Raw genomic sequence first — 23,956 nt, forward strand, 5'->3', positions numbered from 1 at the left:
TCACACTCTCCCTGTCCCCTTGTCCTCCATAAGGTGCAACTGGCACACAGGCATCAGGGACAAGGGGAGGGTGCAGCAGACCTCGGGGCTTAGATGTCGGGGTGAGGGAGAGGCTGGAAGAAGATGATGGCCTTGGAATTCTGCTTTTATTCTTGTTCCTAGACAGGGGGACTCACCTGTTGTTTGACCCCCACCACAGATCCTGGGAGAATAGGAAGGGGGAGTGCAGAAACCCATGAGCAGCTTTGCCAGGGCACTTCTGTTTTTCATCCCGTTCCCTGGAATTTACCTTCCTGAGAGAGAGAGAGAGAGAGATTTGCCTTCTCTGGGAAGAGTCAGTGTTGCTATGGCAAATTTACAAAATTGATAAATTCATAAATATGAGGTACGTACACATGAACTCACCACAAAAAGATTATTGACTTATTTGCTGATAACATTGGAGACTCCACATGTTAAAATGTCAGGATCCAGAGCCAACCAAAGTCCATGCTTTTAAGACCCTGGCTGGAAGGATTCCTACAGAAAATAAACCCTTGGAGATTTCAGTAAAATCTTAGTTCTGTTCCTGTGGTCGGTGAGTAAGAGAGGAGAATGTCAGGGAACCTGGAATGAGCAGGGACACCTGGGCAGGTGAGGTGCGATAGTGCTGCTTGACAGATACTCCACGCTCAGTACAGGAATGCAGGGCCATTTGTCGACATGTGCTCCTTGATTCACATGGGGACGCTGCCCAGGCACTAGTTTTACTAATAGAAACGGAACAGAGCGGCCTTCCAAGACCTTCACCCCATAGCGTCAGTTCTTCCGGAAGGTCAGTCACTTGGAGTTGGCCTTTTGTCTTTTCCTCCTACCTTCTGGCTGTTTAACTACCGATGGGGACCATCACCTGTGAAGTTAAGGCGATCAGTGGTTCCCTGCTTGTCGCAATAGTTCTGGTTAAAAAGTCTTATAGAATGAAATACATGCCCAACATCAGAGATTTAAAATGTCCCTAATTGTGTTAACAAGAGCCAATGGAAGCCAGGCACAGGGTGCAGGCCTGAAATGCCAGTAGCTCTGGAGGCTGAGGCAGGAGGATCGTGAATTCAAAGCCTGCCTCAGCAATGAGGCACTAAGCAACTCAGTGAGACCCTGTCTCTAAATAAAATACAAAATAGGGCCGGGATGTGGCTCAGTGGTTGAGTGCCCCTGAGTTCAATCCCTGGTACCCCCCCCCAAAAAAAAGTGCCAATGGAAATAACTAACAGGTTTCCTACAGATGAAATTCTTTGCTAGCTGAATGAAAATCACTGGGCACGTTGCCTTCTAATAGAGGACTAAGCTGTGGGATCCAGGAAAGCATTGCTTAACATCCTGCTGTAGGATTCTGAGTCATCTATCTGCCTCCAAAATACCACTTCCATCAGATTCTGTTCCATTTTGAGCACCGTGGTGATATTTTTATGATTAAGAGTTCTGGGGAAGAAGCTGATTATTTTTTTTTTCCCCTCTGTGCTCCCGAGAAACAATGAATACACCCAGGAATCCCACAATGCCCCCTTCTCCCTCCTTTGCATAAATGCCTTTTCAATCTGCGAGCTAAGGTGAAATTCTGCAATCTGTTCTCAACTTTCCTAGCAGGAAAAAAAAAAAGAAATCATTTCTAAGTAGTAAGGCTTTCATTTTTAGAACAAGCACGTTCTTCCCTGCGTGACTCTTCTGAATGCCTGGCTCTCTGTCAGCCATCCGAAGGGGGAATTTCCACAGAGGCTAGCGACCAGATTCAAATCAGACAAAGCTTCACAAGATTGCAGATTAGGCACCAAATTGTTGTGGCCTTGGAATGAACAGGAAATGTATTTGTGTATGGTATCGAGCAGGGTGTGGGTGAGAAGAAGAAAACAATCGGATTTTATTTTAATTACAAAAAAGTGACATGGTGGTAAATTTAACTGATGGGAAAACCAAATAATTTTCCTGTAATTCTTGGGTCCTTTATTTTATTTTTTTAATAAAAATACCATGGTACAAGTAGTGCTTTACATTTGGATAACTAAATAGAAACATGTCATAGTGTTAGATTTGCTTTATTTATTAATATATACATCCAGGGTACTTCCCAGGTAGCATGTTAGCATGTGTTCAGGCCCAACCACAGCAAGTTCATCTGGTTCATACAGACCCAAACCTGAGAATTCCAGACAAGACCTTTGTGAGTACTGGTGGTTAGGTGCCAATAATTCATTGAATGTCATATTCAACCCAACCTGACTTGACTTTTCAGGGAATTTCGTAGCCAGTATTTTGTCACTGTGACCAGAATACCTGACAAGAACAACTTAAGAGGAAGAAAAGATTATTGGGGGCTTATGACTTCCGAGGTTCAGTCCATGGTGGGTCCACTCCGTTGCTCTAGAACTCGGTGAGGCAGAATGTCATGGCAGAAGGGCATGGTGGAGGGAAGTTGCTCGGCTCATGGCAGCCAGGAAGCAGAGAGAGAAAGAGAAAGGAGGGGAGGATTGGGGGTGAGAAAGGGGCTATGGACAGATGTAGTCCAGGCCACATCCCCAGTGACCTCCCTCCAGCCACACCCCACCTGCCTACCGTTACTACCCACTAGTTCATTCAAATGATGAATCCATCAAGTGGATTAATCCACTGATGAGGTTACACCTCTCATAATCAAATCATTTCACCTTGAACATTCCTGTATTTACCTAACATGAGTTTCTCAGGGGACATTGAAGATCCAAAAACAGGGAATGAGTTACAGGTCTGAGGGAAAAGGGGAAAAAGGTAATGGTAGGGGTTCATAAATATCATAAAGATTAAGAACAAGGGAAACATAGCTGATTAGGCCCCAGAAAGTTGGTCCTCGTGAAGAATAGGAATTCATCTCAGAAAGGTGCAGGAGTCCCTTCTTATTCACCATTTTTTACTTTCCACAGTTTCCGTTACCTGTGGTCAATCACAATCTGAAAATATCACATAGAAAGTTCCAGAAATAAATAATTCATAAGTTTTAAATATTTTTTTGTTATACGATATTATTATAATTGTTCTATTTTATTGTTTTCATCTTACTGAGCCTAATTTATAAATTAAACTTTTTCAGAGGTATATATGTATAGGAAAGAAATAGTATATATAGGGTTCAGTCCTATCCACAGTTTCAGGTACCCACTGGGGGTCCTAGAGAAGGAGACAGCTGTCCTACAGAATGAAAATAAGGATGGGTTTCAAAAATGTTTAGCTCTAATCTTACAGTCATTAAAAAGGCATCAAAAGATTTGGGGAGGGAACTTCTCTAACGCCTGAATTGGCTACTACTGAGACTCAGGAAGTACCCTATATTTTTAAGAAGAGCAACCAACAGCTGCGGCCAGGAATTCCACCAACGCAAACTCTTGGAGTCTTGCACTATAGAATTTTTGTTCTAATAAGCAGTGTTAAGACACCATCTCAAATTCCCTTTTCAGTCTGTATTAGAAACTGACATGAATCCTTGCTATTTTCTTTGTATTTTCCCAGTAGCAGATGGTATGATAAACATGTAAGTCCACAGATGACGAAGTGATTGTGGCCATGGGAGTAGAACCATATGAGATCTTAGGTACAAGAGGAGAGATCCCCTCTGTCTTGCTTGAGCAGAATCAGAATAGGTTAGAAGGATACCTGGGAGACCCTCAGAATTGCCAGAGAACCAGACGGGGGGTCACGAAGAGGGGTCAAGAAATGTGGGAGGTCAGGACCACAGACCGGGTCCAGCCCCAAGAAGAATTCAGAACCCTAGACATGAGACCCAGCTATCCTGGCCTCTCTGGACCTCTTGCTCCAGAGTCAGGCTAAAGCCTCTTGCTGACTAAAATTAGGCCTCTGTCCCTGGGGGACCAGATCACCAGCATTATTGGACTTTGTAGTGGGGAGGAGGGACCCTACGTTTCCCTGTGTCTTACACAGTGGAGGATTCTCCAACACCAGAATGGGTTTGCATACCAGGCTGAAAAGCGACAGTTGTCTCTTTGGACATGCTGGGGGCTTTTTTTTTTTTTTTTTTTTGGTTTACATTCTTTTTGTTTTAGTGAAGTTCAGGAGCAGGCCTGAGTGAAAGTCTTTGTTCAATCATTTCGACCTTTTTTTTTTTTTTCTTTTTTGATGGCCGCTTCCTGGGCAAGTTGCAATCTTAAGGAGAGAACACAAAAATCTTTGTCCTAAGGTAGTTGGGGAGGGTGCAAGCTCTTTGCTTTGTTCTCTTTTAAGAAGCAATGTGCTCAAATGAACAACGCCGCCTCTCTCATTTAATGGAGCGAACATTTGAGGGCCTTTGCCCTCTGTCTGAGTACTGATTGGAGTTCACAAATATCATAGAGATTAAGAACAAGGGAAACATCTGACTGTGCCCCAGAACGTGGGTCCTCATGAAGAGTAGGAATTCATCTCAGAAAGGTGCAGGAGTCCCTTCTTATCCACAATTTTTCACTTTTCACAGTTTCCGTTACCTGTGGTCAATCACAATCAGAAAATATCACATAGAAAATTCCAGAAATAAAAAATTCATAAGTTTTAATGTCACGGGGACCATATGTCTAGAGAGAGATTTGCTTCCTTCACGTATCACATGCCATCAGTCGCCCTGGCTCTGCACAGAGAGAAGGCATAATTTTAAGAGAGTCCACTGTGCCTTCCCTGGTGAGAACCACTAAGCCCCTTCCTCTAGGGAATCACAGAGTCTCTGACATATGGGGAGAAGAAATGACCTGCCCAAGGTCTCACCGTGGCTGAGACAAGGATAAGGTAGGACTCTGGACTCCCAGTGTGTTGGTCCTTTCCCCTCTTCACTGCAGCCACTCAGTCACCTAGGAAGGCACTGAGCCATTCCGGATGAAGGAGCTAGTCAGAGGCAAAAGTGTCCAATGTGGAAAGGAAACAGATTTGTGTTAAAGTCTCTCTGTTCAAACTCCTTAGGTGTGTGTGTAGCCCAGCCAGCTCCTCCAGGCTGCAAGTGGCTCTCCTCCTAGCTTGGGCTTCCCTTCTAAGTCTGCATTCCATCCCAGCATTAGCCTCAGCACCACATTCCTGCTCTCACGTCTAAAGAAACCTGCCCAGTCAAGCACTCAGTGGCCAGAACAGCATGTTCCAACTGCTTGTTCTCTAAAACCATTTGGTTCACAAGCACATGCACAGACACACACAATTGTGGACACACAGACATGCACATGCATGAACACCCAGACAAGCACACACAGGGACTCTCAGGCACATACACAGACATGGACCCATGCACACACACAGATGCACAGACCCACACTCATTGCACAGTACATAGATATGCACACGTGTGCATGGACACACACACATTCAAACACACACACCCTTGCAGCACAGTATGCCAATGTGCTTAGAGCACCTGTGCTGAAGAGGTCCAGTCAGTTTCTTGGGAGAAATGACCTCTGAACAAGTATAGAAGGAATATTCTAGGTGGACCAGGGAAGGCCAGACTCTTGAACTAAAGTCAGGTGGTGTCTTGGGGATGTATTCTCAAGAAGCACAACCTGTGTGGTTTAGTAGGAAGGTGCTCCTGGTGAGATCCAAAAAAAAAAAAAAAAGTGGGGGCAGGATAGGAAAAGGAAGAGAGAAGCAAGAGCGAGATTTGAGGGGACATTCTAGCCTCTACTGGATCCTAGAGGGGACTATGAAGCACAAATAGCCCTTTGGAGTTCATCCTGCCTTGAAGTGTGGGACCTGGGCTTTCATATTTCTTTATTCATTGGTCATTGGCAAGAGGCTGTCCCTGAGGTGGTGCACTCCAGGGCACTTGACTGACTCTCTGTCTGGGGCAGAATGCCATTAGAAGGGAAAGCCTTCAAAAGCTGGGGTTGGGCATTCTGACCCCACACAGAGGACCCAGGAGGCTCGGAGCAGAGCACGTGCTACATATGGAACTATTCTGTGCTTAGGCCTTGGGTGCTCTATGCTGTGTCTCTATTGTTGCTTTATATATGCTGGTCTCTGCTCATTTCTCTGGTGTGATTGTCTCCTGTCACTTTCTAATAGCTCCTATCACTTCCATTTTCTGTTGAGGAAACTGAGGCTCTGGGACGTGAAGGGCCCTGCCTATAAGCTCACAGCTTGTCATTGGATGATCCAGGACTGGTCACCCAAACGGCCCACAGAGGAGCCCCGAATTATCTTGAATCCCTGCTCCTGTTGCTCAGTGTGCCGTGCAATGGGAGCCCCTCCCTGATCAGGCAGCAGGAATCGTAGGGTGATACATAACTGTGTTCACAGGCTCTGGTGGCTTGAGAAGCACGTCACATTCCGACACAGTGGCCAGTTGACTATGGAACTCTTTCTTTTGTGGCCTGTTCCAGATACACAGTCAAGAGAAGAATCACCCCTCCTGGGAGACCCTTCATCGTGTGAAGTCAGGGAGTCCCCATCTTTCCTTTTTCCTTTAGAGAGTGGTCATGAGTATCATCAGGGGTCATAGATATAAAACTTCTCAGCAAAGAGCTTGGCTCATAGTAATGGGTCTCACAAATGGCTCCACCGTGGTTCGTAACAAAGGAACTAGCATCTTCCCAGATCACTCCTTGACAAATTCTAACCAAACAAGAGATTTCTAAAACCCAGACCTGGCAGGCACAGGGCATGTCTCTGCTTATCATGGCAGAGACTTACAGGGTCCACCTTGTCAGAGGCACAGTTCACTCCTATCATCTCCATTAATCTCTCTCTGCCTCTCAGCTGGCATGCATTCTGAGCTGTGTTTGGAGAGTGATGGAAGACCTGTTCTGCTGACATTTCTTACAACCCCCACAGCCCTTTCTCCCTCCTCCCTCCCTGATACCTCCGTTAGCTACTGGATGTAATCAGAAGCAGGTGAAAATGTCAATTTTTTTTTTTGTCCCAGATATTCTTCTCTTTCTACTTAAAAAAAAAAAAATTATCCGATTTCCTGATTTCTGTTGAAACAAGCATGCGATGTTCACCCACTGAGAGCATCTTGTCATTGTAATTGACCTTTGGCAGGCCTGGCATTGGGCTTGAATATCCCCTCTGACAGTGCTGTCCATGGTGTCTTCTCCATCACTGGAAACCCTCTGTCCAGCTGTACCCTCATGTTGCTCGTGTTCTCGGGCCTTATGGAGACCTGGGTATTTCTAGCAATTGCATGAAATGTATTTGCAGTGGTAAGAACATAAAAGTTCCCAGAAACACAGGAGTAAACCAAGTGCTACGGTTGAGGTTCACCAGCTGCCTCAGGCTGCAAGTTGGGTTGTGGTCATTCTCTGACAGCAGCTTGCCAATCCCAGGTGCATTAAACTTTACAGCGGCTGGCAGGATGCCCAGTGCCTGGCTCCTCTAAGACTCCATTGAGACAGCCTCAGGCTGCTCATTTTGTTTGTGTCCAGTCCATAAGCCCTCAGCTGCAGTCCATGACCATGTCATTATCAATGTCTTCGCTACTCAAAATTTTGCCTTTCCCATCTCTCAGCCTCCTACCATGCTCCCAGCTGCTCCCCCAGTGCTGGCAGACACTCCACTCCAATGCTCAGCCCTACATCTCCTTTCATACTACCTCCTTTCTTATTGGAAGCAGAAACCTACCCTGGGGAAACCACTTCCCTGCAACCCTCTCACTGGGCTGCTTGTTCCTTGGACCCCCACACCCACCTCTGCCTTCTAGCCTGGATTCTTTCTGCAGCTGCAGTGAGCTTTGCAAAATGGAAATCATGCCATGCCCTTACTTGGCCATTGGAGACCCTCCATTGTCTTTCCATCCTGCTTAAGATAAAGCATATAATTCTGTTGTTGTTGTTGTGGACAGGGTCTTATGGTGTTGCCAAGCTGACCTGGAGCTCGTAGGCTCAAGGGATCAGCTTCCTAAGTAACTCAGACTATGGGCATGTGCCACCATGCCCAGATAGACATCATTTTTTTTTTCATTTCAGCAGTGCTGGGAATTAAATCCAGGATCTCGTGTATGCTTGGCAAGCATTCTGCCACTGAGCCACAGCTCCCATTCAAACAGAATTCTGAATGCCACTTCCAGTTCTTCTGAACCTCGTCCTGTGGCTTCTTGTCTATTCTGTTTGCTGGCTGAGAACAGCATCTCACCCTTACCAAGCTCGCTCCTGCCGAAGGGGTGCTGCACATGGTGGTCCCTCCCTTAGGATGAGCTTCCCTTCTCTCTTTACTGGCTAACTTCTGCTCTCCTTTAGCCCTCTCTCAAGCAGTTCCTCCAGGAACTCTTCTGACCTGCATGCCCATCTCAGAGTCTTTCATAGCCACGATCCTCTCCCTATTTGTACTTTCCACAATTGTAATTTTGCATTTATTTGTCTGATTGGCCAGTATTCTCTGGGAGCTGCAGGTTGTATGAGGCTGAAGACTGCCTGTTTTATTCATTGGTGAATTTCCACAGTATCTGGCACATAGACGCCACACACACATTTGTTGGATGGATGGATGGACGGACGGACGGATGGACAAACAAATACTTAGATGAACAGGGTGAATGGGCTAATGGATGGAATGATAGAAGGATGGGTGGACAGAAGATGGATGGTCAAACCCCATCCTCAAAAGAAAAAACAAATAGATTTTGAGAGAAAAAAAAAATCAGATACTCTACCCACCCAGATACTCTACCTTCAGATCTTGTCATCTCTTTGGTTGCAGACTGGGTCATAGTCATACTTCATCTGATGTTACAATAGAAAGGATGTTGCATTTATTAATCTGTTCATTTATGAATCACTATATTGGTCCAGAAGACAAGAATATATGCAGTCCTCTTCTTGTAAGAATGAACAGTTGCCTAGAACCCACAGACAGAAAGGTCATCACTGCCTTAGAGAAGAGTCTCTCAAAGGAAAAATTTTTTTGCCTTGACTTTAAAATGCTCCGTTCAAAAGAAAGCTAAATAGTACAAATTATGAGGAAAAACTACCTACAATCTCAAAACATGCCTTTTGGTTTTTAAATTTCATTCCATTTTCTTAAAACTCTTTTATATATTGATGTTTCTGATTCTTAATTTATTATCATGACACTAATCATTTTTCCCACATTATTTCCATGGTTTCAGAAGTACCTAAAATTTGGAAATCAAGCAAAACAATGATTACATGGACATACTGGAGCATTCTCTTGTCCCCTTTCTTCTCAAAGCATGGACCATGGGCCAATAGTATCCATATCATGGGCAACTTCTTTGAAATGTAGACTCTCAAGCCTCATCCAACTCAGAACTACCTTTTTTTTTTTTTTTTTTCCTTTTTGGTACCAGGGAGTGAACCCAGGGGCACTTAACTACTGAGCCTAGCCCTCTTTTATATTTTATTTTGAGACAGGGTCTCTCTGAGTTGCACAGGGCCTCATCAAAGTTGCCGAAGCTGGCTTTGAACTTGGAATCCTCTTGCCTCAGCCTCCCAAGCCACTGGGATTACATGTTTGCATCACCGTGAACATCCCGGAATCTACATTTTTAACAAGCTACCTCATGCTATTCGTAAACAGTAAACTTTGAGAAGCACTCATCTAGCAAGCCTGCCCAGTTCTCTGGGGCTCAGATTCTGTGATGTTACACATTAATTTGTAGAATACTAATAGGTTATAAATGACTCTTGCCAGTAAAAATAAAAGTAATTTCTGTCTGACCAAAAACATAATCCCAAAGATGATAGTTTATCACCCTGTAGGGTATTGGACAGTTTTGTATCTGATTTCAGAACTCTCTTTTTTTTCTATGACTATACATTTTTTTTCAGATCCCTCTTTGACCTAGTTTCACCATTTTACTGCCTCCATAATGAATTATATAAATCATTCGCATGCATTCACTGTATATTTGTCATGTTTTTAACTTGTTAAAAATGTGCTTTGTCAGTTTTTTTGTCATCATTTCTATTCATTCTATGATATTCCATTTTGATTGATCATAAATTTATTCATCTATTGCCCTATTATTTTTGAATATTTCTGATTCTGCATCAGTATGGATAATTCTGGAGTGAGCATTAAAATTTTTTCTGCAGTTTTATCTTTCTGTAGTTTATATTTCTTGCCTTGGGGCATGTTTTCAAGTACAGAATTAGTGAATCAGAAAATATGAACATTGCCAGGCTTGATGATGCACGCCCATAATCCCAGAGGCTCGGAAGGCTGAGGCAGGGAGATCACAAGTTCAAAGCCAGCTTCAGCAACTTAGTGAGATCCTATATTTAAAAAAAAAAAAAAAAAAAAAAAGGCTGGGGATGTGGCTCAGTGGGTAAGCAGGTCTGGGTTTAATCCCTGGTACCAAACAAAGAAAAGTATGAACATTTTAAAGATGAGCTATAATGGAGCCTATCAAAGGGACCAGGATGGAAGGACATTCCAGATGGCAAAAGAAGCCTGCAGAGAGGCAGGGGACCTCTGGCCTCACAGGAAGATGGCTGGAATATGAATTCATGTCCTGGGAGGGGCTGTCAAGGAAGGAAGAAGACCAGGTCATAGGGCCTTGTGTCCTGAATTAGATGCTCAGTATAAAAGGAAGCCATCAATAGTGTGAGCTGAGAGAAGTGAGCTGGTGAGACACATGCTTTTTTAGAAAGACAATTCTCATGGCAGGTAGGCTCTCCAAGGCTCCTGAGATAGCGCTGGTGAGCTAAGGACCAGGCCTGAACTGGGGCAGTAACGGGGGGTGGAAACCAGAGGATGGAGAGCAGAGGAGAGGCCCAGAGCCTTGGCCAGGATCACTTCTCCCTAGTGGTGGAGTCAGGACCTGGGGGGGGTCCCTGCTGCTGACCCTTCTATGTTTTGTTTGTTTGGTTTGGTTTCAATGTAAGAGATGACTTCTTAGAACTGCAAGACACTCAGATCATCACCCGCAGACGAGCTCGCCAGAGTCGTGATGTGAGAGTCTGGGCTTTGCCAAAGCATACAGCACGCGTCCAAGAGGACCGGGGACATCACTGAAAAATAATCAAAAAGATGAGGCGCATTCCAGGGGAGTGACAGGGCAGGCTGGTGGAATTGGCCAGACTAAACTGTAGCAGCTACTCTGTCTCTGTATCCACAAAGCCAGACCTCCAACACGGGTTTGCCAGGGCCGGGATTTCAGTATCCCTGAGCCATCTGGGTTAACATGGTAAATTGCTTTACAATTCACCCTCCTCCCCCGCCCAAGCAGCAGCCTGGCCCAGCCCTGCACTGTCGATGGGAAGGCTTATCGGGCTTACGTTCACCACCAGGCTCCAGGCACTCTAGTAGAACTATGGTATTTTCCCCATTTCACAGGGAAAGAAACAAAGTAGTGTTCCAGTTGCCCTCGGTCACACCAGGACAGGGTCCAGGCGGGCCCTCCTCCCTCCACATCTTCTCACTTGGTTGTAGTGCTTCCAGACTCATCTGGACAAGGCAGGATGAGGGATCCTGAGCGTGGGAGAGGCGATTTGATCCACAGCAAGAACCCAACGACATGAACCTTTAAAGACAGGAATTGCTTATCCGAACCCCACAGTCAATTGTAGGTTTTCTCTAGGTAGACTTCAATAATTTTTAAGAATTAAATAGAGCAAGGCATGCATAACCTCAAAAGCAATGATAATGATGCTAACAGGAGCACATCTCACTCGTCAGCATGGTCTCTGTGCCAAGTGCTGTTGGGGCCTGTACACATCATTCCTTTTAATCCACTGGGGAGGTGCTATTGTGTTCCTGTTGCACAGTTGAGAGAACTGAGGCTCAGGGAGATTAAGTACTTCACCCAAGATCACTCAGCTAGTAAGTTCTATAAAGAGTCCCCATGTCTGTTCTCAGAAGGGCCTGCTATGTTTTATAGGCAGTTTTCTCTCATTTTTCTCCATGAAGCAAGGTGTGGTTTATGCTCTGCCTCATTTTCCTTAAGATAATCTTCTGGATTCAGGATCCATAGGTGAAACTGGCAGCCTATCTGTCTTATGGATGACTGCCCCCACTAATCCTCAGCACATACAAACTCCCTGCTACCCCAGCTGTAGGAAGGGAGGCAAAGAGGGAGATGGAGATGTCTGTATTTTCTTGCCTTGCCACCAGGGAAGAACCAAGTAAATAATCCATTTAATTGACAAAAAGGGCCACCATCAGCCAGGTACTCTGTGGTGTTGGTTACAATTTCAGATTTAAGGGTTTTATGTTGGCAAGACCTGGGTTCAAATTCTGACTCTGTACTTCAGCTACATAGCCTACAGCCATGTCCCCCACCCCTGATGTCCATGTCCCTCTCTATAAAATAGATGTTGAAGACCTCATGGGGGGCCAGGCGTGGTGGCACATGCCTGTAATCTCAGCAGCTCAGGAGAATGAGGCCGGAGGATTGTGAATTCAAAACCAGCCTGAGCAAAAGCGAGGCGCTAAGCAACTCAGTGAGACCCTATCTCTAAATAAAATACAAATAGGGCTGGGGATGTGACTCAGTGGTCAAGTGCCCCTGAGTTCAATCCCTGATACAAAAAAAAAAAAAAAAAGAAAAAAGAAAACCATCATGGGGTGATTGTGTGAATTAGACAAGAGATCCCAAGAGAAGCACAGAACCTGGCACAGAGGAACATTTGGCAAATACTAGAAAGAGTGGAAGCCAAACCCTAAAAAGGTAAAATGAGCAGTCCTGGGCAGCAGGAGCAGGGCAATATCACTGCTTGGACTTGAGTGTGGGACTGGACCGACAGTCTCCTGAGAGCAGTGGAGTCTCCTGGCAGAGGCGGAAGGTCAGTTGGCCTTGAGGATCAAGCAAGGCTGAGAGGGGATGGGAGCTCCAAGGACAGCCACTCCTTGGGCAGAGGCCTGCGGTCAGGCCAGCCAGTTCGGAGCCAAGAGAGATGACTGCCCAGGCCTAGGATTTTCATCTCCTCAGCAGTAAGGAGTTTGAACGAGACCCTGTGTTAGGGAGAGCTGGGAAGGATTATTTAGCAGCAGAGGGCACAATAGATGCTTTGAATTCTGCAAACCACACTCCTCTGTGGCCAGTGGAGCTAAAGCAAGCTGAAGGATGCTGTCAGAGGTGAGTTGATGTATGCTTAGCAATTGGTTCTCTGGCAGGAGGGTAGGGAAACCCTGATGTGTTTGCCAATTTCCATGGTGTAAATATTCCTGATATGGAATAGGGAAGAGACACACACTTGGCTGTCATGAGTTGATGTGAGCCACTGAATTTCCATAAAAGTTGGAAATACTTGCCTCATTGAGACATGTGCTCCACTGGTATATGGCTCACACTAGAAACCACAGACAGCATGGCTTCCTGAGTGAGTTCCTTCCGTTTGTTAGGCACCAACATGAGACGCAAGACAGAATGCATTCAGACCCTGGAAGGGTCCAAAATCTATTGGGTAAACTGGCATGAGTCAGATAATTCCACTAAACTACACATTGAGCTCAATGCCCCAAAAGAAGTATTATCTTGCATGGAATGCACCCTACGTTCTTTGTTTCAAAACCAAAATGCAGGGCAGGGCGTGTGGCTCAAGCGGTAGCGCGCTCGCCTGACATGCGTGCAGCCCGGGTTCAATCCTCAGTACCACATACCAACAAAGATGTTATGTCCACCAAAAACTAAAAAATGAAAATATTAAAAATTCTCATATTCTCTCTCTCTCTCTCTCTCTCTCTCTCTCTCTCTCTCTCTCTCTCTCTCTCACACACACACACACACACACACACACACACACACACACACACACCTCTCTCTTTAAAAAAAAAAATGTAAGGTAGACTGTTGTCATCTGTTCTCAATTGAGAATGTAGTGTGTAATTGGTGCGGTGATGCATGCCTGTAATCCCAGCAGCTTGGAAAGCTGAGGCAGGAGGATCACAAGTTCAAAGCTAGCCTCAGCAAAATAGAGGTACTAAGCAACTCAATGAGACCCTGTCTCTAAATGAAATGCAACAAATAGGGCTGGGAATGTGGTTCAGTGGTCAAGTGCCCCTGAGTTCAATCCCCAATATCAAAATTAAAAAAAAAAAAAAGTAGCATGTGTTTTTCAGTTTTTCAGTACACTTGTATTCACTCCATGATACTTAAATCAAGGTGATTATCATTACAGTGCCTTCAAGACCTGGGACTTATTTTTTATGTTTTCATTTTTGCTTTGCCTCCTAGGTGGTCTTTGAAGCCTTGCACAATCTGGAGCCCCGTGGCTACGTCGTGGGGTGGATCATTGCCATAAGTTTGCTGGTGGGGATCCTCATCTTCCTGCTGCTGGCTGTGCTGCTCTGGAAGGTGAGTCTGGAGATCACAGGTCTCCATGGAGTCACCATCGGTAGACACCCAGCTCTCCTGCCTCTCCGGGGTGGGTGCACCTTGGAAGAGGTTTCCTATAGGGAACTCCCTTTGTGGTAGAAGGTACAGGGGACGTCAGTGTCTTCTTCAGGCAGGGAATGGAATCTTGCTGCTCTTGAGGCCATGCACAACTGAGGATTTGGACCACTTTAGAGAGAGAGAACAAAGGTCTCAGTTTCTTCTCCTCTTTTTTTCTAAGAGAGTTACACCAGTCCTGATGTGGGATGTTGGGAACCCAACTCCAGAACAACCTTGGGAGGTACCAGCTGGGAGAAGAGTGGTTTATCATTTGCTTGAAGAAAGAATAAAAAAGGAAACCACAGAGCCATGTATTTTTTTCTTCCCACCTCCTCCTCCCCCATGGCATATGAGAAAGATTTCTGCCCAGAAGACTCAGTAACTGAGATGGCCACAGGTCTAGAGCTCTGTTCCCCCAACTCTGTAGTGGTCCATTTGGAGTTGAGCCAGGGTATAGAATCGCCCTATCCCTGTCACCAGGGCACACCTACTCATCATTCATGTCAAGCATCATTCTCTCAAGTTGAAAGGGGTATCCTCACCCCCAAGCCTAGGGTGATTTCTTTGCTTGACTCTCTGAGATCTGGAGTCTTTTTATGTCAGAGTCTCCATCTTCATCAACAATGGTATCAGAGTTGTCATCTGATGAAGGTCTGTCCCCTCCACGGGGCAGTGATGGGCCAGGTGAGTGGGGCCTGTCTTTTCCTTATTTCCACTGTGTCCCCAGATCCAAAACAGCACCAGGGACCATCACTGGGAGTTCGTGACACCAAAGCCCCCAGACTTCTCCAGTGTCTAACTCTCAGGTTATCCTAGATTATTATAGATGAATACATTAAATTCAAATTATTAATTTCTTTGGGATTACAAGATAATAGTAGGTACTGATCAAACATAATAACATATCATTAAGGGAAAAAATATAAAATACCTATATGTCCACATCCCAGAAATAACCACAGTGAGTGTAGCACTGTCTCTCTTGACCTTTTCCTCTGCATATACAGACCTAAACCAGGGGTTCTCATAGGATCAACTTAGTTCTCAATAATGCTTTAGTTAGATTTTCCCAGCATAATAAATATATTTCAGAAGCGTAGCCAAAATGTCTAGAAATACAGGGAAAAAATAATGCATGTACTGTACTTATCTCAGGTTAGCAATCAGACCATTGCTTTAAACTTAAGGTTACTTCATCTGAAAAGGTGTCTTGACGTGGAAGAAATTTTAAGCATATTACTTGAAAATGCATTTCCCATGCTTTTTAGGCATCCTGGGTGCTATTTTGCAAGCTATTATCCCCTGAAGATAATACTGTGACTGTCTTTCCATACCGTGAAGAGCCCACTTCCAGACACATCTTAAAGCTACAGAGAGTCTGCTGTTTATTCATCTGGTCCCTTGGGGCTGGAATTTAGGTTGCTCCTGGTTGCACACTTCCTTTAAGAGTGGATAACTCTGGAGCCAAATATTTGCACAAATACTTTGTTATATCCTTAGAACGAAACCCTAGAAATGGAATGACTGTGCCTTTTATCTTATGTTGCCAATTGCCCTTTGGAAAGGTTCTACAGACTCCCTCCCAGGAGCCGTGTGTCTGAAGCGTCCATTTTCCTGCCTACTTGCCAACAGTGAATATTATTACCTTTTTGTTTTAATCCACTAATTGGCTGTTTATTTAATCTTCATTGCCACATGGGTTCTGAATTCTCCCTTTTCTCAACTCCAACTCCTTCCCGCCGGGAGGGCCTCTGGTCTGCGGTAGAGAACAAAGCCTGCTCAGTGTTTGGAATCCACAGAGACAGGCTTCCAGCTGAAGGGTGAGAGAGAGAGAGAGAGAGACAGAGAAGGAGACTTCCTTCTGTCTTTCTATGGGTTCTTGAAATGAGAGGCAGTGCTTTCCTTCTCCATGGCTGAGCGTAGGGGACCAGACAGGGACACAGAGCAGGGAACATCATGGTCATGTCCCCACTTCTGTTTTGTGGAGTGCACGCCCCTTTCTCTCAGGGGTGTCCCAGCTCCTGTGGGTGCTGTCCTGCCTGGTCCCACCTGCCATCTGCTTTGCTTTGCTCTTGTCACATTTGCTTAAGAAAGGGTAATTGCAGGAGATCTCTGTCATAGTGTGACCAGAACCTTGAGGTCCCTCAGCTGAGTGAAATCCAAAAAGGGAGGATCTGAGAAGCCAGACATCACCTACTGAGGCAGACTTGGAGAAAGAACAGGGTCACTGCCATCGGAGGTCACCCTATGTGCCTTAACCCTGACAAGACCTTGCCACAGCTCAAGGGTGGAAGGAAAGCTTTGAGGAAGCTGTCGCAGGAGGCCGCATGGGTCAAATAGCTTTGCAAGTCATCAGAGAGCAGGGTTTCGTTTCAGTCCGTGCTCTTTGAACTCTGGCTCTGACCCAAACACTGGACAAGGCATTGGGGTGCACGGATGACTATGTCCCTGCCCTGCCCTCGAACCCTCCCCAGGTAGACTAGTGAACACAATGGAGAGTGGCAAGTGCTGCTCTGGAAATAGAGGAGGTGCTGCAAGTCCCCACCTCGACAACAAGGGAGCATGCGTGGATGAGAGCTGGGGCCTTGTGGTCCTAGGTCTGGTGACCACTTGAACTTGAGAGGTCGCAGCTGTTCCTGTTTCTAGCTCAGACAGTGGACAGCCACCCTAGAGGACAGAGGTAGGACTGGAAGGCCTTTGGGAAGAGGACAAGTGTGGTGTTGTGCTTTCCTATTGTGCGGTGGCTGCAGGACACCAGGGCTTGATTGGCACCCAGTCACCACCACCCCTGTCCTGTAGAGGGAAGGCCAACAGAAGGACACTACTGTCACCCCGCTGGCCTGGGCAGTCTTCTCTTCTGTTTCCAGGGCTGAGCATTCTTTCTTACCTCAGACATCCAGACATCACATAGGCCATTTTTTCCAGTTGCAAAAAAAAAAAAAAAAAAAAAAAAGATCCTTTCGACTGCTCAAGCAAGAGAAAGAAAGAGGATTCTAAGGGTTCAGGGGCAGCCCTATAGATCCCAAGGAAATGTGTACATCCAAACCCATAGCCAGCTGCCTGCGTCCCTTGCTTGCTTCTCTCTGCCAGCTCCTCCCCTCGACTCTGCACACCGTATCATGCTTCCCCCAGAGCGCACGCTGGCTCTCTCTGCATTCATTTCCCTACACACACTAGAAAATGATCACCTCCAGCCCTCCTGATCTACATCTCAGCAACTCCTAATCAGAGACATAAAAGGGTCAGCCGTTTCTGATTCCTGGGTCCACATGTCCAGGAGAGAGGATCTCTCTGGTCCAGGTTAAGTCACTGTCCACCTCTGCCAACTGTGGCTAGAGGTAGGAGTTGACAGAATCTGCCTGGGTCACCCAGCTTGGCTTGCCTATCTCCCACAAACCCAGACAGCTCAGGCTGGAGTCAGAGAAGAGTACAGGATAGCAGGGGTCTCTCTGGAAAGACGGAAACTAAGACAGAGCCTCCAAAGGTGCTCACTCCAGCAGGACAGCATGGTCAGTGGTGGGGACACTGCATTTATATCATCCAGTTAGTAATGCTGCATAACAAGCTGCCCCCCAAATCAAGTGGCTTAAAACAATTATAATGTCATATCTCACAAGTGCATGGGCCAGGGATTCAGGAAGGGTTTGGCTGGGAGTCTTCTCCACATGGCAATGAGTAGGGTCTCTTAGTGCATTTCCCTGTGGCTGAGATGGTCTTAAAGTCCAATACAGCTTACCTCATGTTCCTAGTCGCTTGGTGGGGTCAGTGGAAGGCTGGGCACCACCAGGCCCTTTCTTCCTGTCCATGTCAACTCGGGGCCCTTCCAGGTGGTCCTCCCCCAGAGTATATGGTGGCTGACCTTTCAACAGAGCCCAGTCAAAGCTGCCCCTTCTCTACGGGCCAGCCTGGAACAGGCTCAGCATCATTCTGCCATATTCTCTTGGCCAAAGCAGTCACATGCCAGCCCAGTCAAGGGAAGGGACAGGGGCCCGCTTCTCAATGGGAGGAGTGACAGAGGCTTGGTGGTCATCTTTTATCTGTTACAAACATCATGTCCAGCAATAGGGACAACATCTTCCTCTTTTAGTAGTCATGATTATAAAGGAAGATTCACCTAACTACCAGTTTTATTCTGTTTTTAAGTAGATGAGATGTCACCTGTCTTCTACAGTGTCAAAGGCAAAGATCATAATTGAACTCCTTTGGGGACGAGGTAGAAAGAGAGTGAGTCCTGGATCAGCATTCCTGTCAGAGTGGGCAACCTGTTCAGGGACAGCTAAAGGTGGTAAGGGGCTGGACAGAGGGGGCTGTTTAGAAAAAAAATATTCTTAAAGGGCTAATTATATAACAAATTATTGATTGATTGGTATCAGGGATTGAACTCGGGGGCACTCGACCACTGAGCCCTATCCAAGCCCTATTTTAGAGACAGGGTCTCCCTGAGTTGCTTAGTGCCTCACTTTTGGGGAGGCTGGCTTTGAACTCACAGTCCTCCTGCCTCAGCCTCCTAAGCCACCGGGATTACAGGTGTGCACCGCTGTGCCCAGCTATCTAACAACTTTAGAAGAGGTCGACAAGGGAAAATGAAATGCAGTATTATTTTAAAGACCTGTGTATTCCTAAAGCTTTAGCTACAGACCTCTCGTCAACACTGATTTCTGTGTTTAAGAATGATGTATCATGTGCAGCGAGTAGAGATCCAACCCCACATAGACAGAGCAGTGCCCTGAAACCTGCCCACTAATGGGGCTCAAGTCCAGCCCAGTATTTGACTCGCATGGGTGGTCTCGGTGGTTCTGGCTTATTACCTTATTGTGTATCAAATTCCCTCCCTTCCTTTCAAAGGGAAGCCAACTGCCACAGCCGACCTGGGAAGGCTTCACTGAGGGGATGTGAAGACGGGTGGCCAGTGTTCAAGTCCTCTTCCCTTCATAGGGCACACCTCTTAAATTTCCTTTCAGAGTAGCTCATAACATTGCTACCTGTGGTTGCTTGCCACTGCCTTGACCTCATGGTCAAGCCACAAGTGGTTGTTCCAAAAGTGTGGCATAAAAAAAAGTGAATCCTGATGCCGTAGTAATGCTTAGCAAAGCAGCCGGCCATGCTTTTGCGCTCAGAGTATGCACGGGCCTGCAGGGCTGCACACCTGATGCTCACAAGATGACTGGTGCCTTCATTCAGCAGACAGTACTTAGCCCCTGCCAGCTGGCAGGCCCTGGGCAAGGGGACAGAGATGAATAGCAGAGCTTCATACAATCTTGAAAACCTCTGAGAGGCAGTATAATGACTAGAGATGGTGACTGACCAGAGACCTGAGAGGCAAACAGGAATTGGCCTGGGATACCAGTTCCTGGCCCATCCTGCATGTGCACATGTTTATCTACAACAGAAACCCCTGGTAGGGTCAGCAAATGCCTTCTTCAGAGCTTAACTCCAGGCTAGCCCGGCCTCCCCCCAGCCTCCCCCCGGCCTCTGCAGCTCCCCCAGGACCTTCCAGAAGGCCCCTTGCTGGCATCTCAGGCACTCTCTCATGCTTGGCGTTCACTATCCCTGGCTTTCACACAAAATCCACACTGGGCCCCCAAGCTAACCAGACCCTTCTTCAAATACTGAAATGGATCCTCATCAGCCTTCCCAAAGCCGAGATGTTAGCAGACACTGGGAGCCATAATTTAAATTTTATGTGCAAAGATTACAGTAGCCTGCCAAACCACCATGCAGGAAGAAAACTTTGAAATATGAAACTCTTTTGCGGGAGAAAAATCCAGATGAATCCCCTCTCCTTTCCTCCAGCTCCTGACTGGGTTCGAAGATGCCTGAGCCCTGTGCCTCTTTCATAAAAGGCCTGTTTATGAGGAGAAAGTTTAATGGCTCAAAGGTAGCAGGAGAACTTTGTAATCTGCACCATTAAGAAATGCTTTCAGCTCATTACACCAGCCAGCCTCTGGGCTCTATGGCAATACAGCAAAGAGATGCTAGGGGACCCCTTTCCCCTTTCTGCCCCTCTCTGTCCCTCCATCTACTCTTCCTCCTGTCCCCGTTTGTGTGCAGTTTGTCCTCACTTAATGAAAGAGAAATCCTCCTCTATCGCTTTTAGCCAAGGACCCTCCATCTCTTTCCCTCTCTCCTGCGTCACCCTTTTGCAAACCAAGATGGCTTGCAACAGAGCCAATTGCCTTTGCTCTGCCAGTTCTGTGGCTATCTTCCCCACAGGCCTGGGCCTGCTTCTTAAGTGGCGAACAGGCAGGCTGTGGAACACGTTCACGATGCTCACACGAGGCTGCCTCCAGCTCTCTATCAGCTGGGGCCCTTCCAAGTGCCTGCTGCGTATGGGGCTTTCTTTGGGCTCATGGTCTGTATTTGACAGCATTACTTCTGACCTCAAAAAAAAAAAAAAAAAAAAAAAAACCTTAGTGAGCTGCCTCTGTGGAATGGCCCAGAGAATGTGCAAGGCTTGATGACCCCTGCATGGGTCACCAAGGTTATCACCTTACCTCCAGACCAGCCTTGGAAAAGCCATCCTAGCTTTTTTCCCCAGAGAGAAACCATACACGTGTTCACGTGCATATATGCCCTAACACTGCCTCAATTAAAACCATGTGCCAAAGGCCTTCAGCGGGAGCTTGTTTATGTTTGGAAGTAAATATTGCTCTGATGTCGCATTGTCAACATCTCTAGACAGAGACATGCTGTGTAAATAGTCGAGTAACTGAAGAGACTGGTAAACACGAGGCCTTGAGTTAGTCCAAAGAAGGACTAAGCCAAGGTCGCTGAAATGGCTGCCCAGGAAGCGGAGGAGGGGTGTCCCCCAAGACACCAGATGTCCTACAGTTGTTCATCCAGAGGAGGCTGGGAAGGAAGAGGCTCATGCTCCAAGGCCAGCACCCCCAGAATCCCATCAGGCCACATCTCCTAGGTCCCCTGCCTCAGGCAGCAGCCACCCTTAAGGGCTATTCAGGGGGAAACTGCTGTTTCTCAAGGAGTTTTCTGGAAGGCTTTTGAATACAAGATTGTATCAGAAAATCATGTAAGTCAGGACGTTTCAGGAAGCTGCTCTCTGGGATGCAGGCCCCCATGAGGATCAGCACAGACACAGAACCAGAAAGCACGCTGCTCCCTGGGCCTCCAGCCGAGCAAAGCTTGGCTTGAGGCTTCTCATCTAGGGTTTCTGTTTCGTCTGTTACAAACAGAATAGTCATAAACAGAGCCTCTTGCCCCTCAAGCAGCAGAACAAGCCCCAAAAGATTCAAAAAAAAAGTTCAGGAAAACATTGACTCCATTGGATTGGAGGCGAGTGTGGGGTTGCTGTGGGTACAACTGAACCTCATTATTAATCATTTCCTGGCAGCCTTGGTGTAGGCTCAGTTGGCAGCAAGGGCAGATTTGCCCAGCACTTCTCCAAGTTTTCTCCCAAATACCCAAGAATACTAACAGAAGCCACTGTGTGTGCTGAGAGGGGCCTGAGGGAGGGAAATGTACTTCAAGTCTTGATTTAACATCATTGTTAAGAATTGTACAATTCTTTCTGCTTTATAATACATAGATACTTTAATATAAAAGATAACTCATAGATGGGTACTGGAAATTGGCTATGAGAGCAGATCTGAAATATTGTCACCAAACACACAAAAAAAGGATTACCATGTGAGGTGATGGGTATATTAATTATTTTGATTGGACTCATTATTTCCTAATATATGCATGTAGCAAAATATCACATTTTATACTTTTTTTTAAGAGAGAGGGAGAGAATTTTAATACTTATTTTTTAGTTTTCGGCGGACACAACATCTTTGTTTGTATGTGGTGCTGAGGATCGAACCCGGGCCACATGCATGTCAGGTGAGCACGCTACCGCTTGAGCCACATCCCCAGCCCGACACATTTTACACTTTTAAAAACTATCAGTCGGGCCTCAGTAAAGCAGGTGGATGATTTTGTGGAAGATAAAGGTGTTCCTGATTCTCTACCTATTAGCAACAGTTTTTTCCTTATTCATAAATATCTAATTTTTGTGTCTTCTTTCAATATTCCAGCTCTCAGAACTTATCAGAGAACTCTCTTGATTATGATCCTTAGGAACTGTCTATAAGTTCCTAAGCCAGTTTGTAAACTTTTATGATGTGAAGATGGCTAATGGAAAGGAAGGAGGTGACATTTCTAGTCACACATGCCTGACAGGTGAACTGATGTCCTTTCTCAAATGCTTGACTTTGGGGTGTACTGACTACTGGAATAGGTGGGGATGGCTGTGCAGTAGCTATGAGACACTATAGCAGGTCAAAGGGTCTTGTGAGCCTCCTCTGGCAGTAGATTAAGAGCTATGATATAAAACAAGTGTCTCTTAGGTGTAAATACTTGTTAGATGATTAAATTCAGAGTTGGTTTTTTTGTTTGTTTCTTTTTAGTACTGAGAATTGAACTCATGGGAGCATTATCACTGAGCTATACCCCAGTCCCTTTATTTTTTATTTTGAGACAGGGTCTCACGAAATTGCTAGGTTGCTGAGGCTGACCTTGAACTTGTGGTTTTCTTACCTCGGCCTCCCTCCCAAGTCTCCAGGGTTATAGGCAGATGCCACCAAACCTGGCCGAAGTCATTTATCTTTATCATTTATCTCAAGGGATGACAAAAGCTTGCTAAGTTTAGTTTTCCACTGTCCCATTCTTAATTGACATTTTATTAGAAAATGTTAGCTGGGCAGATCTTCTTGATTTGTTGATTTGTGCTTATTAAGACCAGTTGAACACAATATTACACCTACGGGGGACTTAGAGGTCTCTCCAGTTATTGCACATTACTTTAGGTGGCTTGTTCTCACAAGTTGTTCATTCTGACATTTTTACAAAAGGATTGATATTTTCCCCATTCCTGATGAAATTATAGGTCACTGTTACCTAAGAGTCTTAGACTTACATAGGACTCTGACACTTATATCTGATCAAGAGCTTCAGCTCTTTCAAAGCTTGTCTACTTTCCTTATTGGTGAAGTTGAGATTAAAACACTGTAATTCAAAAGCCTATAAAAGTTAATGACTATACCTGCATATGTTTTATGAATTCAAAAGCCTCATAATTACTTAAAATATCATTAAACTATGTTGTACTTGTTTTCTTGGAAAACTAAGATTTCAATTTTCTAAAAATCTTTGAGAAAAATCCATACTGGTCAAGAATTCTACACTTTGTCCAACTTTTTTTTTTTGGGGGGGGGTGACTACCAGGATTAAGACACTGTGTACCACTGAGCCACATCCCCAGCCCTATTTTGTATTTTATTTAGAGTCAGGATCTCACTGAGTTGCTTAGTGCCTCGTCGTGGCTGAAGCTGGCTTTGAACTCGCAGTCCTCCTGTCTCAGCCTCCCCAGCCACTGAGCCAGGTTCTTGTCCAACCTTTGTGTGAGTCCAGAGTATATAGTTATATGGCCTACAATCAGAAACTCTGAATTTGGGGGGGGGGCAAGAGAAAGAGCTGTCATCCTGTTTCAGGGATGGAAGAGGTCTGAGGATGCCCTTGACCTCTGGGGGTAGAAATAAAGATGCTGGGACTCAAGAAAACGACCTCTCCTATGGGGCAGAGAGGATTAGTTGGAGCTTGTATAGTAATCAGGACTCTGCACTCTTTTGCCACATCTCTTTCCTACATCCC

At 45.7% G+C, this 23,956-nt stretch overlaps 1 protein-coding gene across 1 annotated transcript in view; it reads left to right on the plus strand.

Moving 5' to 3' along the window:
* Positions 1-23,956, plus strand: part of Itga9 (integrin subunit alpha 9) — a 307,948-nt gene that overhangs the window by 278,370 nt on the left and 5,622 nt on the right. The window contains exon 27 of the mRNA XM_026406057.2: positions 14,108-14,227. Within this exon, the coding sequence (XP_026261842.1) occupies positions 14,108-14,227 (120 nt within the window). The remainder of the gene's footprint in view (positions 1-14,107; positions 14,228-23,956) is intronic.

The sequence above is a fragment of the Urocitellus parryii genome, chromosome 3 (genome assembly GCF_045843805.1).
Source record: "Urocitellus parryii isolate mUroPar1 chromosome 3, mUroPar1.hap1, whole genome shotgun sequence".
In the NCBI taxonomy this organism is placed as follows: Eukaryota; Metazoa; Chordata; class Mammalia; order Rodentia; family Sciuridae; genus Urocitellus; species Urocitellus parryii.